The sequence below is a fragment of the Felis catus genome, chromosome X (assembly GCF_018350175.1).
Source record: "Felis catus isolate Fca126 chromosome X, F.catus_Fca126_mat1.0, whole genome shotgun sequence".
NCBI classification, from domain to species: Eukaryota; Metazoa; Chordata; class Mammalia; order Carnivora; family Felidae; genus Felis; species Felis catus.
In genome coordinates, this window is record NC_058386.1 from 15,007,876 (window position 1) to 15,023,713 (window position 15,838).

Genomic DNA, 15,838 nt, shown 5'->3' on the forward strand with positions numbered 1-15,838 from the left:
ACAAGTCACCAACTTATTAGGGCCAAGATGTCCCGAATGCTGTCTATTCATACCTTCTATTTGTATTAAAATACCTGGTGGTGTCAGTGCTATGAAGCTTCATGTTGTCAGTATTTTCAGTTAGAAGCTTTTTTTTCCAAGAGTGCTTTGTATTAAAGCATTCATCTTGTCTATATTTTTTTCTTACCTGATCTATTTTTCAATTTAGTTTCAATAAATAAATACAACATTTTTATAAGGGAATTTTCCAGTTCAAGGCAATTTTTGCTTTTATTTACAATGCTTTTGTACCACGTTTTTTTTTTTTTTTTTTTGCTTTGTTTTTTATGTTTAATATCTTGGCAAGCCACTAATAATGAACTTGTTGAGTTGGTTTTTAAAAGGTAAATAGAAAAATGAAGATATTGAAAATGTTTCAGTTATTTCCCTTGGAGGGTTATGGAAAAGGCATCCTTTAAACTGTGTGCTTTTGAGACTCTCACATTCAGAGGTTTTCAACAGCATGAAAATGGTCCTGCAGCACAGTTACCAGATCATTTGTAATAATAGCTCAAAGTGAGCCTGTGCTAAAGGCTAATCATTAACCATGGTTGATTAGATTCAGTTCCTCCTGTGCTTTTTAGAGGCTCTTCACCTACGTGCTTGATTTTTCATGGCTGTTTGAATCTGGTTTCATGCATTTTTTAGTCTTCATTATATTTGTCATATAATGGCAGGAGAACGATTGAAAGATCAATATGATAAAAATGTCTTCCCATTTAGGAAAAGTCCTGAAAACATTAGTCATTCTGAACAACTCAAGGAAAAGGAAAAACAAGGTTTTTTCAGGTCAATGAAAAAGAAAAAGAAGAAATCTCAAACAGTAAGTAGATGGGTACTTTCGATATACAGTGACATACGAGTCTGCATTAGTCTGTGGGTACTTTACATTTTGTATGTGGCAATCAAAGTGAATTATTTTCTTATTGAGATTTGACATACATACATTGTATATGTGTCTTTCTAAATTCTATACAACTATTTTCCTCTCAAAGAGCCTTTTCCAGATTCCACAGAATCTCTAAGAATACAAGAAATTTAATTTGGATTACAGAGAACACTTTAAACCTCTCTCAGTAAACACCTTATCCATGTAAAAAAAAAAAAAAAACTATGAAGCTGCAGGATTTAGTTTTCTTTGGGGAGTAAAGATATGTGAAAACTTAGGAAATGGTTTTGGTTTATGCTTAAATCCTGGAAGTTTATAACTACCCATCATTCATTATTCTTCCCTGGCTGGTTTTCCAGTTCCCCTGTTGACAAATGCATTTCTGGGCTGCCTAATCACAGAGAGGAGAATAGTATTTGACATTTCAGGGCTTGCTTTAGTAGGAAGACATGTTTATCTTGTGACTGAACTGTGAAATGGAACGAGTCTTATCTCCTGGGAGCCCGCTGCCTGAACCAAGGTTTGGCTCCATGGAACCGTGCACATCACATCACTGAACCACCCAAGCAAGGATTCTGCTGGTTAGTGACGTGAGGAAACATGGGGAAGCGAGGCCTCCAGGCCAGCGGGAGCTTTCTTCACCCACGTGAGGCCTGCTTCCCCCTTTGCTTGTTGAGTCAGCTATTTTAAATGATTTTGTTTCTATTTCTACATCTTACATGATTGACTTTCATTTATTTTAAAAGGGAAAAAGATTCTAGGATTATGACTCATTGGTAAGTAACGAGATAGATGATAGTAGGAAAAAGAATGGAACACCCAAAGTAAGGATCACAGATGTTTTAGAAGTATTAATAAAGATCTTTCTAGATTACCTTTCTAGACTATTCTTTCATTTGCTTATTTGTTAAATTGATATATTTCATTGTAAAATAAATGAGCTCATTGTAGAAAAATTGAGAAAAAAATGCTTTCTAATCTTATCACCCTATTACAACTAGCATTAAGATTTTGGTATATTTCTCCTAGCTTTTACCCTATGCATGTTTGTGGAAAGAAGGTGGTTTTTAAGTTTGTTTTAAATAATAGTAATCCTTGTAGTATAGTTTTGTGTCCTGGCTTTTAATAGTAAATATATCTATCAATCACACATACACACAATATATATTTTACTACACAGATCTTGTTATCTTCATTTTAATCGCGGCATAATATTCCTGAAGTGTTTAAAAAAGAAAAAAAACACTACCTGTGCCTTTAACTGAAATTCACTTAAATCAAAATGCCACTCAAATATTGCTACATTTATTATTTACACTGGATGAATAAAATAGGCCAGATTTATTTAAAGTAGAGGAGCTTAAAATATTTAAAGTGCTAATAAAGTAAAACTTTTATCATTGTCTGTAGAACATACTTATCCATCATGAACGTTGAACTTAGGCTACCTCTCCTCACCACTGTTGTTTTTATTCTGAGGATTTTGTTTTTGTTCTTAACCTCAGGTCTGTAGCCACTGTGGGGTAATTAAGTGGAAGAACGTAGCAGGAACCAAGGAATTGAAGGTGTTTTGTGTATAGATTTGGCTTCTGATGTCAGTCTGCATTAGACTAACATTAAACCTAAAGCCCCTGGCCTACTACGGCCTGAGTTGATATGTTGATTGACTCTGTTATTCAGGATCTGGTTCAAATTCTAGATTTTTAAATTTTAGATTTTCAAAAAGTATAGGTTAGTATAAATAAGAAAATTATTTTCTAACAGTCTCTCCACTTGAACTTACTTTTTTTTAGGTTTTTATACATTTCATTTTCGGTATGTAATGTAACTGCAAAATATCTCTGTATAGGCCACTATGCTTTAAGCCTTCCAAGTCAAAAATTATTTGTGCCACTGCATTTTTTAATTAAAAGAAAAATTTTTAAGGACTTTGGTATCTAGAGTAAGATTTCCAAAGAGCCCTCTATATCCTGCCAGATCTCAGGCTCCTAAGCCTGGCATTATGTTAACTCTGTCTCCTTCAAGTGAGTATTGAAACAGAATTAAAGGTAGTTTGTTTTGTTTTGTTTTTGTTTTGTTTTGTTTTGTTTTTCACTTTCTATGACTCAGCAAAAGGAAACTAGGTAAACCAGCTTTGAAAGATTTAAAGCTTTGTGGCATTTACATAAGATTAAAAAAAATAAAAAAGAAATGTAATGCCCAGTGCACATAGAGAAACAGGACATTTTAAAACCTCAGTGGGTCCTAAATCTAGTTTAACACCTTTATTTCACTGGTAGAAGACTACCCAGGCCAGTTGTGACCTGCCCAAAGCCACATAATCAGTTGGGAGAACTAGAGGTGGGGTCTTCTAAATAACAGGCCCAGACTCAGTCCATGCCACAGGCCCATCTCTGGTGGAGAGCCTCTGGCCACTGATTCCTGGGAATTCTCTTGTGGTCTCCTTAGCGATGTGAGTTAAATTCTTCCCTGGGATCCCATCATGGGAATAGAATCCTTCATGGGCTGTCTTCCTTGAATGGCTTCATACAAGGTGGTATGAATGCCTTCATATATATTCTCAATCTCTGACAATTGAGCTATCCAAAACAGGGAAGAGTGGTGCCAAAAAATAATTCTGTATTGTAAAGGTGCCTGCTTTGACTCAAGCAAATCTGGAAGCCGCCTTGGGAAATCTGGCCTCAGTTCCACATCCAGAGTTGCATAAGCCCTCAGAGCATATGGTGACTTTGCCAACTTGGTAATTGTAGCCTAGTTAGTTAGTATCTCAATTGGTAATCATGCGTCAATTTAAAGATTGAACTTTGTTTTTTCACTTTGAAAACCTGTATTCTGAATTGTGCCACATAGTTTCCATGGGGTAAATATTTCTTTAACAGCATGGAACCAGGCTTCTTCCTCGATGGTAGAATCCTGTAACAGTGATAATTCCTCTTCCAAGTGATGTTTTCTGGTTCAACAATAGACCATGTTCAAAAGGGTTTGCAGTATCTTCTCTTTTTTTCCCCCTATAGGCAGATTACATGGTCAATTATTTAGTTGCTGAAGTCCTCTCTAGCAATTAGGAAAAGACTGAAGTTCATCAGTAGCTCTTTAAACATAGTTCTTTATAATAATCGTATTTCTGATAATAAATAAATCCTTAAATGTTTTGTTAAGCTCAATGTGAATAGATATCTGTAAGTTTCTAGGCATTCCTACTATAGGTAAGGATCATGACCACATGTTCTTTATATACATTGAAGTTTTTGTAGGTCTTGAATTTACATTGTTGGCATCTTCATGTCCAAGTGAGAAATGACACAGAACTTCTTCTAGGTGCACACAACAGCACAGAGATTCCTTAAGTGACTATCAATATTTAACAGTATCAGGGCTTCCAAGGGCTAGGAGTTTCAGTAAGAACACCTTTTTTTCTTTTCTTTTTTTCTCTTTCTTTGCTTTTTCTTTTTTCTTTTCTTTTCTTTTTTCTTTTCTCTTTTTTTTTCTTTTTTTTTTGCAATTAGTTTATTTGTATCTTATATTGCAGACAGATTCCACCAACGGGGAGAATCCAAGCATCAAGAAATCCCTCTTTCCTCTTTTTAATTCAAAGAATCATTTAAAGCATAGTTCTTCTTTGAAAAAGCTTCCTGTAGTCACTCCACCCATGGTACCCATTTTTATGTATGGTAGCCCTGAAAACTGCTCCAGTAAACTTGTTTTACTGATGACAACAGCATGTCTTATTTTCATGGGGTCATATTCTCTTTGTGCTAGTTAAGTACCTGAGCCAGTTCCATAAATTCACTGAAATATCAATTCTTCGCCATTCTGGATTTTCTGAATCAGTTAAGGAAGTTGGAGCATAAAAAGCTATTAAACAAACTAGTGGAAGAACTAGTTTGGGTTGTCTGGTTACCCACTTGTCGGCACATGGCATTCATAAAATCCCTTATTTCCTGTAAAGAATTTGATTAACATTTACAATTAACAGTGTCTTTTCATTTGACTCACAAAGTTTGTTAACACTTGGTTGGCAGTTTGTTCTTTGAAACCAAGTTGAGTTGACCAAATTGAGTGAGCTAGCAGGCTCCATGAAAACACCTTCTCTTGGTTGGTGGTTTGCTTTTTCCCTGCCTGGCTCTAGCTTTTGCTAGTCACTTAGTGTAAAGCCAGGGCTTTTGCTTGGCATTTGGCATTATTCTGTGTTCACCAAAATCGGTGAATGGACCAATTGCATTCATCTGGAATTTGTGGCACAAATTTCCAGCATTTTTATAGTGTATAACGCTAGACCCAGATTTACTGGGCGGTGTCTTGGGAATATGATTCAAACCATACTTTTCCCACTTTGGTATCCTTGAAAGCCTGCTAGCCTTCTTTGGGCACCGCCAAATACAGTGTTTGGATCATTTTCCCAGCAGGAGCAAATTTTTGTTTTATTGAACTGGTTCATAACCTAACTGCAATATGGAATGAGGATACGACAGCAGTTCCTGGTACAGCCCAATTTAACTGCTCTCTCTTACAGCGACTAAAACTAACAGCATGGGAATGCTTTAAGGGTTGAGGTTTTAACAAAGCTGCATGACATCTGCCAATTTTTCCTAATGCAGGGAAAATTATTAAGAGGGCAGCAGAATTTAACTGGCATCACTTGCATTGTGAACGTCGGGAGAGTTTTGGTTTCTTTTTTTTATTGGGGGCGGCGGGGTCGAGTTTCGGTTTCATTTGATTTGCTTTTGTTCTCCTCTTGGGTGTGGTTGCATATCTTAATTAGGCTTATTGGGGTTCTTACTGAATCTTTGTCCATATTCTGCTCTAGGTACCCAATCCTGATGGCCCTGATCTTCTGACACTACAGAAAGCCATTCACTCTGCTAGCACCCCGGGCAGCAGACCAAAGGAGTGGCGTCCTGACAAGATCTCTGATTTACAGACCCAAGTGAGCGGTGCCTGCCTCACTCCTAGATTCTTAGACTCTGCAGTGGCTGTCTCTCTTGAGTGGAGGGCAGGGTTGAGGAATTTAGCCTCTGTGTTACAACAAGGCTGAGAGCCTCCTCAGAATATACCCTCTGTAATAGCCAGGTGCATTTCAGGAGTCCAAATGAATCTTGTTTCAGTGACCCATGTTCTCATGGGAAAAAAAGTGAGATTCCATTAGCCTTCAGCTAGCCCAGGCTGGGCGTGGTGGGTGGATGTTGGAGGGGATTAAGAGGGATAATTAAGGTGTGGTCCCAGCCCATAAATACTACATATCCTAGAAGAGAGAGAGAGAATCTATAAATAATCATCATTCATGGTAAAAAGTGAGACATGCCATCAAATGCAGGGGAGGTGAGAGTGGGAAGATGAAGGTTTCATTAAATGTGGTAGCATATGAATTAGGCCTTGAAAGACAGACTTGATAACCTTTCTTGAAAGAATAAACTTACGAAATCAATACTATTTTTGATAGAAATTGAGCAGTTGCATTAGGAACTGCATATTAGACAGTATTGTGCAATCACATTTATCTGCCATAGGGGGAATAAGCAGAAAATGCAATCAGTAAATTTTTTAGGTAACTGAGGTTTATCTCCTTTGAACAACTGTTTTGATTAGGAGTGTTTTAATATTGCATCTTTTCAGTATCCCATAATGAGCACAGTAACATAATCTAACTAGTTTTTTGATCATATTAATATTTTTATAAGCCCAGTATTCCTCTGTACTATAATTTCTGATAGCCTCTATGAGCTTTTGAGGCTCTAGGACTTCTTGTACCTATAGATGGCCACAGATTTCTGTGATTCGGAGGAAGAGGGTCTATTTCCATAGGTTTTTTGTTTACTTTCTTTAACTGTTACTTAGAGCCACTGACACAAGTTCCCAGATTTCACTTGCATTTGCCCAACCTTTTATATTTTCTGCTTCTAACATAGTATAGGCTGGGAGGAGGGAAGGGGACAGAGAAGGTGTAGGGAACCAGATATCCATGTTATTGGACATGTATCTGAATTAAGAGCACAGGGCTCTGAGTGAGGGCCTGACATCCTCTTCCCAGTTTTATAAAAAAGAACGTGGGGCTTTAGAACCTTCTTTGTGTAGCCATTTGTTTCGCTAAGAAGCTCTTTTCAGGTTACCTTATATATCCAGCTGGACCCAAATTATTGTAATTGCTCGATAGTTACATGTGGTCAGGGCCATAAAAATCACCAGGAGTCGCATTGTGTTATCATACCAATTTCAATAACAAAAAACACACAGTGTGTACCGTACTGTGCCACCTTCCCTGGGGACCACAGAGCTTTCTCAGGCAGACTTTGGAATGGCCACGGAGGATGCTTCCTCAGGAGCAGTTTCTACCTGAGTCCATTCTCAAGCATTTTCCCTTTGATTTCAGTGCTCTGTTCCTTGAGATCATCGACATTTTATTAAAACTTTGCTGAGCCCTTAAACGCATGGCCCTTGAAGGTTGGCAGCCAGAGGTGCCCCAAGGCTAGGGCTACATCCTGATTGCAGGGTCCCTGGACCTTGAATTTCAGGATGCTTTCACATGCCTCTTCTGATGGTGAGCCTCATCACACAGCACATAGAGGAGGAGAAGGAGTGAGCCGCCTTTCGCCAGTGGGGAAGCCCACAGTTCAGCAGTTGCCTGAGAATAGTTGGCCAGTGTGGGGCAGATGGCTGCCAGGACCCTCCCTTCTGCCTTGAAGCACAATCCCCCTCCGCAGTACAGCACCAGTGGGGTCTGGGCTCCAGCCACGCAGCAGACAAGCAGGGCAGCTCTTAAGCCCATGTTAGGAATCCAGAACCTCCTGTGAGGGAACTGTGTTTTAGCGTCTGTAGGGCTTTTGCTCCTTTTTCTCTGCTTTGCTCACTTTTCAGTGTTCAAATCTTACCCTACCCCCCAAAAAGTAAAAGTGTGGAAAGGGAACGTTTAGATTTTTGCAATGTCAAGGGAAAGGGAAAATCGGGGAGATAAGAACAGAAGGGGGATATGCAATTTGTAGCTGAGTACGCTGCTACCTAATTGAAACATTACATTTCTTCAGTTCTCTGTTGCCGCTAGATATGGTTGAATGGCTGAGTCCCGGCTTGTGAAAAATAAGTGGCAGCTTTATGCGGAGCTGTTGGGGAGTCTTCTCAAAAAGGGAGAGGCATGTTCCTTCTGCTGCTCCCTGCTGGCTGAAGCAGGAGATCCTTTCCCTGTGAAGATGGGATGCAGCCAGATAGAAGGTGCCTAAGCCTTTGATCCGCCACCACACCAGCTCTAGATTTCTTAGCTAGTTGTCATTAAAGATAAATAATTTTGATCTTATCTGAAAATGAACAGAAAGACAGATAAGGCTGGATTTAGCCCCTCCTTCCCCATGCCCTCTGTGCTGGCTACAAGCAGTCATCTCAGATCTGTGCTCACTTCTCGCAGCTCTCCAGTCTACTCTAAATGAACTCCTATGTGCGCTCCCCTCTTTTCTTCCAGAGCCAGCCGTTAAAATCACTGCGCAAGCTGTTACATCTCTCTTCAGCCTCAAATCACCCGGCTTCCTCAGACCCCCGCTTCCAGCCCTTAACAACTCAACAAGCCAAAAATTCCTTCTCAGAAATTCGGATCCACCCCCTGAGCCAGGCCTCTGGCGGGAGCAGTAACATCCGGCAGGAGCCCACACCCAAGGGCCGGCCAGCCCTCCAGCTGCCAGGTCAGATGGACCCTGGTTGGCACGTGTCCTCTGTGAGCCGGAGTGCCACAGAGGGGCCCTCCTACTCTGAACAGCTGGGTGCCAAGAGTGGGCCAAACGGGCACCCTTATAACAGAACAAATCGGTCTCGAATGCCAAATCTGAATGATTTAAAAGAGACAGCCTTGTAGTGTGTGCTGGGGTAGGGGATGGGGGGTAGGTAAGCCAGTGGAGAGGGGACGGGAGGGTGTGGGCGGGTGGGGAATGGGCTGGGCTGGGCTGGGCTGGGGTGGTCAGCCAGTATTTTCAGCTTTATGAAGGTGAGTGCAATATTGTATGTGTGGAGCCCTCTGGCTCCTCACGGCCACAAATGCTAGTCAGGGATCTCAGAGGCACAGGAGTTCCTTAGGGACCACCAGTCCCCTCGGATCTCGTGTGAGAATGGATAGAATGTGCCACTGAGGAAGAAGACATTCTTGCCAGTTTCTCCCCTGTACATTCCAGCTTTAGTGCAATCCCTGTTGAACTTGGGAAAGCCAGGGCATGTTCTGGTACTGCAAGGGATAGAAGAATTCATGTTGACCGATGCCCTTACCACAGATTTTTTTTGCCTAAACTAAACGTGGGGTTTATTGTAATCCAAGCATATCCCTTTGAAGGGTTAGCAGATGAACTAACTGTATGTCTTAAATTGTTTTCTAAACTCCCATATTTGATAGGATTTGTAACATTTATTTATAATTAATATTGTACTGTTCTAATCATACCTTTTATGTTAAATGTAAAGTTATTTTGAGCTGTTTGGAACATTGTGAAGCAGTGGGACAGCTACAGTAGTTTCTATAAAAACTAAACAGTAACATTTATATATTGCATCAGGAGTATTTTATTCTATATATAAATATATATATATGGTAAATATCTGTCTGTTTTCTAAATATAATCATTTAAAGAAAGTATCGTTATGACACTATCTGCCATATTTTTATACATTTGTGATATGAAGTGAGTATTATACTTCTAATCAAGGGAGTTGAATTGTGGCTCTGTGTGACCAACAGTGGGAACCGTGCTCAACTTTTAGGCCCCAGCAGTAGCCTCTAGACGTGGTCCTTGGTAGCAGATGAGATGCAGCATCTCCTTCCGAACCCACAGGCAAGAAAGCCAGCTAGGCCAGTGAGAGCTCAGCACGCCTCGTCTCCGTCCTCATGGTTGGCTCCTGTTCGCATCCAGGGACGATCCCTGTACCTGAGGGGAGAACAGATCCAGGGTGACTCATGGGTCTTCGTAGAGAGAATATGCTCTTCTCCTTCGCGTTAGTGTAGAGTGTAGACCAAAGATTTGCCAGCGAACATTCCTAGTTGCAAGTTCGTAAGAGGCACCTGTCTGCAGGTCTTGCAGACCAGCTCTATGCTCCTGAATCCTGTGCACTGTACCGGAGACTTTTGGCTGGTGGGGTGTGAGATACATGTGCGGCATTTCTATTTCTAAGTGTTTTGTTGTTGTTGTTGTTGTTGTTGTTGCTGTTGCTGTTGCTCTTTCCAGTATATTTCAAAGGCTCCGGAAGCAATTCCAGATATAGAGAAAATTGCTGTATTCACTCTTTCTTCCTGGGACTGTCCATTTATAACAAGGTTAGCATGTACATCAGTATATACACACACACGGTCAGAACAGGACTTCTTTTCCTCATTTGATCTCCTTCAACTCCCAAGTTACTCCCAAGCGTCATCAAGGCCTTTCGCCAGCAAGGGTTATAGCCCAGTGTCTCTGGGCCATCCTTGACAGAAATCACCTCAACGCCATCCATCAAGAGAATTAGATTTTGGGAAGTAGTCTCTTAGCAATAATATTTCTAAAGCTCCCCCATCCCACACCCCTCAAAGGGGTAACTTCTCAATATTTATTACTTGTCCCAGGATTCTGAGAGCATAAGCCCCTGAATCAAGTCAGGATAATTGAAATGTGCTGAGTTACTGTTCCCCCTCCCCCGAGATTTTGAGAATCAGCTCTGATGATTATGAAGATTATAATGAAAAGGTCTTCGTTTCTTTGAAGCTTAAATTGTGTGCATATTACATTTTTATATAACTACTATAATGATGTGTATTGATTATATATAGAGGTCATTTTAAGGTGCTTTTTATTTGGTTTTAATAAGTATAATAGGCACTAAAATGAAACTCAACTGGGTACTATCATTAAAACAAGTTGATTCCAACCAATAGTCTGCATGCTCTTCAGTTCTTTTTATATCTTGTTTCTTTCACCAGTTCTGTACTGTTGAAGTAGCTCTGAATTCTGGCTTTTCCCAGGCAGCTGCTCAGTTATATAAGTGACGCGAACCTTAGCAGTTTTCGCCTGGACACTAATGACTCTGAAAGGGTGTGTAACTCTTCTTTTTCATACTAAATTTGTACCTTGTATCCCCCCTTGCAGACCAGAAACTACATTTTTTCCTCCGGAAAGACTTCTCACTGTGCTGTGCGCTTAGGAACTGCGCAGTCACATTGCCATGCTGTGGCATTTGAGGCTCGTTGTCACCTAGGGGCTGGTTTCCCATGTTTTCATCCTTGCTAACACTGGGATCTCAGATGTTTGCAGAACATTTATATTCATGATGGTTCTTCAAAGAAGGGCTAGAATAATTGCCTTCTACCTAGAGCAAAGTAAACCTAACTGATGAAGAGTCAATACATACTTTTCGTACATTCCCAGATTTGAGCCAGAAAATATCTACAGTGTTTTCAACTAGTATTTTTGAGGTAGCTCTTTTATCCTCTTCTCAGCTTTTGTCCATTCTGACTTTTCATCGACCTCAGTAAGCTGTAATAAGTGAACTACAATCCACACTTCTGGCATGTATAATTCTCTTCCTGCTCGCTGTGGGGGATGGTCAAGTTTTCTCTCAAATCTAATGGGCCCTCTCTTAGCTTTTAACTGTTGTTTTCCTCCGGTTGATGAATCATTGACCTCACAAAAATTGCCATCCACAATGAGAAGGACTTGATTTAAAGTCACGAAAGTCTACATTTTCTTTAGGAAGGGAAAGTTACGATGTCCACATTCTATTCTCTGCCCTTACTTCCTAAAGGATAGACTATGGCTGAATGAAGGCTTATGAATCACTTTGTGTTAGAGAAGTGTTGCTGATCACCTTTTGAAAAGAAACTCTGCTTCGCTCTTTTTCTACTTTTGCTCTGTCGCCATCCTCGTTTTTCTTCTCTGAAGTCCTGGATGAACTTTACTGAACCTTGCTTGGTCTCAGTCTGAGGGCTAGCCTCTTCAGAGCCCAAGATCAAAAGTGCTCCGTGCTAAGGAGCTCCAGTGAGTCGTCTCTGTAGCAGTGGTTCTCAGTCAGGGCCAATTCTGCCTCCCTGGGACGTTTGGCAATGTCAGGAGACACGGTTGGTTGTTATAACTGGGAGCGGTAGGGTGCCCCTGGCATCTAGTGGGTGGAGGCCAGGGATGCTGCTGAACATCCTGTGTACACAGGACCCCCCACAAACAAAGCACGATGAGCCCCAAATGTCAGTAGTGGGGAGGTTGAGAAACCCTGCTCTACTGTACTCCAGGCCCACTCGTCTGCAGAGCTTGGCTCTGTCCTGGCTCTCTCCAGGCTACGGGAGAAACTGCGGGTATGAATTCTTCAGTATCCTAGTCTCTGAAAGAATCTTCTACCACTCTTTTTGAATCCCTGGAATCCTGTTTGTTTTCATTGTCTTGGGCCTGCTAAACGGTGCATTCTTTGGGAGGAGACCAGAGTGGCTTTATAGGTGTTTGAGAACTTAAATTCTAGGTCACCATCTTTAGAAAATCTTTCACAGAGCCATGAGGCTTATATTTAGAAGCAAGCAGCAGCCTGGCAGATTGGCATGATTTTTACCAACTGCTCAAAGGCATCCATGGCTTTTAGCTGTGTCTCCCAAAAGAAAATGTCATTGTTTTTTATTCAAGTCATTTAATAGCTCTTTACAAATATTGGCGTATGACAGACCGATTAGAAGCAAAAAACTCTTTACTGGTGGTTGTGATGTGGCTGTTACAGGAGTGTTTGTGCTGTACGCTTTGGTTAAATCTGTTTTAAAACCTGCTTTAAGATTTGCCATATGCAGTTGTGCTTTAATTCTAAGCTCAGAGCTGTGCTGGTTAGTTTCTAGTCGTGTCATGTATTATAAAGTATGTTGTGGTTGTAGAGTTAGCCAGTTTAGCATGTTCCTAATCTGAAAATTAGTGGACTTCGCTAGGAAATGCTATCCCATTTTCCCTTCCCAGCACCCCTTATCTTAGTTAACGTCATAGTATCCTCACTTCTTAAACTAGTTTTTAGAGTAAATAAGGAAAAAAAGCCATTTATTTTTCTTCTAGCTATGTATTGAGAATGACTCAATAAGTGTACAACTTTTTTTAACGGCCAGAGGGTTACTTTTCAAGTGTGTAGAAGGCTCTGTCCATTTCTGTTCACCAAGGTCCTGGTGGTGACCCAACTTTCAGCAAGGGCAATCAATCGCTCATTGCGACTTATTCCCAGAGTTCAGCTGGGACTCAGAAATCTGCATATTCTCTCCTGGTCACAACATTTTTTCTGGAGAGCACTGCTTTTATATCTAGAAGTTCATTAACTCCTACATTATAGTGGGATATTGAGCTCCATGTGAGCACTGAGATCCACAGACTCATACTGTTGTGAGCTGGGGATGTGGTATGTGATACACTGAACCGAGTCAGAGCATATTGAAATATTTCCTTGCCTCCTTCAGTTCATCACTATTAAAGTGTGTAGGTATAGAAAACTGATTTACACTTAAAAAAATAATAATAATAAATAAATAAATAAATAAATAAATAAATGGTTTCTTTAAAAGGGCCTGCAGAAAAGTGTCCTGTTGCTAATCTCCAGGGCCAGAATCTCACAAGAACGTTCTCTCAGAGACTTAAAGAACCATCTTACAAAACAAAAACTTGTAAGTGGTTCTGATTTCTTCATTTTGTATCTTAACCAGCTGAGATATATAGAATATCTTGAGGTGTGACCCATCAGCTGGGTAAAAAATTCCGTCTTCGAAACCATAAGTAAATGCAAGAAAATGAGGCCGTGACAGGGCGAGTCCCTTGTCTGTCTGTCTGTATACACACAATGTGGTAGAAGTAAGGTGGCGAGGAAACTCTGGACCTGCCGCCCTATCCTATTCTATCCTATTCTATTCTATTCTATTCTATTCTATTCTATTCTATTCTATTCTATTCTATTCTTTTTTAACTGAATGTACTATAAAAGATCATAGACTTGTGCCAAGTCAGTTACTACGTAAATATTCATTTCTCTTAGTGCTTTGTTGATTCATCAGCGTTAGGCCTGGTCCTGACTCCACCTTTCTCTACTCCAGGCACTGGCCCACCTTTCTGTGTATTTCCTATAGGATATTAAAGATGATCATGACCTACATTGTATCTTCATTCAATAACTGTTCACTCCCAGATTTGAGGGAGTTTGTCTTTTGTTTTGCCAGAAAAAATTTGTAGTAGTCTGCACGTTGGATTTCCAGGGCCAGAGAACTGCAGCAGTGAAACTGGTTTCACTTCTAAGGCCCTCCATTACCCATAAGGTTACGCTCTCTGAACCCCATTTGATCCTCGGGTCGTATTTTGACCCTCCTTTGGAATCTTAAAAAAAAAAAAAAAATCGGTTTCCATGTTGTATGCAGATTAGAAGTTGCCTTGTTTGCTACTCTTCCAGCACAGAGTATCAGGGAGAAAGAGGCCTTATCTGTTCCTCCAGCCCTTCCGTTTTGACAGACTGCTAAGAATTCCTCAGGACTTCCTTTGGTTTGGGATGTTACTTTCCCAAAAGCCTGATCTGATTCGTTTCAGGCATAGACAAGTTTGTCCTAGTGCCCTGCTTCAGGGCTAATCGGACGAAACCCAGGAATAGAAAAGGTAGATGCCTTGACTTTTGTCCCTGTTGGGGGATTAAAGTGTTTATCGCCAGAGTCGTCAAAAGCTCTAGTTATAAAGCATTCAGAGTTTCAAGAAAAAAAAAATGAAGCTTTTTCTCTTGGAGAACTTTTAAGTTCTCCACCGTGGCTTAGATTTTCCAAAATGGAAAGCAAAGCTCGTATGAACTCCATTTTCACTAGAGGTACACAAGTGAGTATAGTCCTCTCAGTCTCTTTCCCTCTCCTTGTTTCCTCCTTGGTCACTGATTGAGTCAGGCTGGAGGGGTAAGCTATGATCGCAAGAAGTGGATTCTCACTGTAAACTTGGATTGATTAACAGAAACAATAAAACCAAACAAAATAGTTGCCCCTAATTCCTATCTCCAAGAATTGCTTTGTGCCATTTCGAATTCAGGTAGTTATTCTGTATATACTTAGAAGACTGTTCTGAGCTTCTTCAATCTCTAGGAAGTTCAAAGGGGGTATCTGGGAAGACACAGGGCAGGGTGACTTCGAGAACCCTACTCATGCATGAAATAAAAAATAGGGATAAGCCAGAATGATGTAACATCCAAATTTGTGGTAGATGAAGAATCAGTGGAAATTCTTAATTGCACAGACTTTATAATCCATAATACAGAGTGTAATTCCATACTTTTTACTGTGGCAAGGGTGTGACGTGGTGTTAACCTTTTTAATTTTTGAATCCAAACTGAATTTAAAGTGTTGAATATTTAAATTCCTCACAAGCTAACTATGAACCATTTGTAAAGTGTTTATATAACTCTTTGTATCATGTGTTGGTACATCTTATCAAGTTTTTTCTGGCATGTATTCCATTCTAAACTTCTGTAAAATTTCTATTGTTGCTGTAAATATTATACAAATATCTATTCCGTGGTAACCTTAATTATCAGCATGAAATGGTCAATTTTTACTGAGCACAATGTATTTTTGAATGGATCTTCCCAAATGTCTTTAATAAAATGCAGATTTTGCACTGACTGATGTGATTGCCAGGCCGTCCCCATCTTGAGCACTGTGGTCCCTCGCTTTTGAACAGCAAGCAGCTCCTTGTTAGTTCCTTCTTTGTAAAGAACTCATTTGATTTCAAATGGGGGATAATGGGCCTTTGAAGTTGGAAGCAGTTTAAGGGACAGAAAGTAATGTTAAAGCAGGGCAAATCCTGTTATTTAATGATGATATTCTCTTTTTTTCCGATTTATAAAGCTTTTTTCTCCTCCTGGCATTTTGAAAACTGGTTTCTTTCACACTTCGGTGTTGTGTCGTCTCCTTTGCACATTGCTAGACGCTCGCTTGGTGGTTTGGGA

General features: G+C 40.3%; 1 protein-coding gene across 7 annotated transcripts in view; it reads left to right on the plus strand.

Moving 5' to 3' along the window:
* CDKL5 (cyclin dependent kinase like 5) overlaps nt 1-15,838 on the plus strand; it is a 213,489-nt gene that overhangs the window by 179,755 nt on the left and 17,896 nt on the right. For 3 of the 7 annotated variants that reach the window (XM_019823614.3, XM_045051233.1, XM_019823619.3), the window contains 4 exons: nt 763-862; nt 4,458-4,580; nt 5,736-5,855; nt 8,376-15,511. In XM_019823614.3, coding sequence (XP_019679173.1) covers nt 763-862; nt 4,458-4,580; nt 5,736-5,855; nt 8,376-8,762 — 730 coding nt within the window. In that variant the 3' untranslated portion in view covers nt 8,763-15,511. Of the gene's footprint in view, nt 1-762; nt 863-2,433; nt 2,494-4,457; nt 4,581-5,735; nt 5,856-8,375; nt 15,512-15,838 lie in introns of those variants that run through there. The other 4 variants (XM_019823616.2, XM_019823617.3, XM_045051234.1 and 1 more) reach the window with 4 other exon arrangements.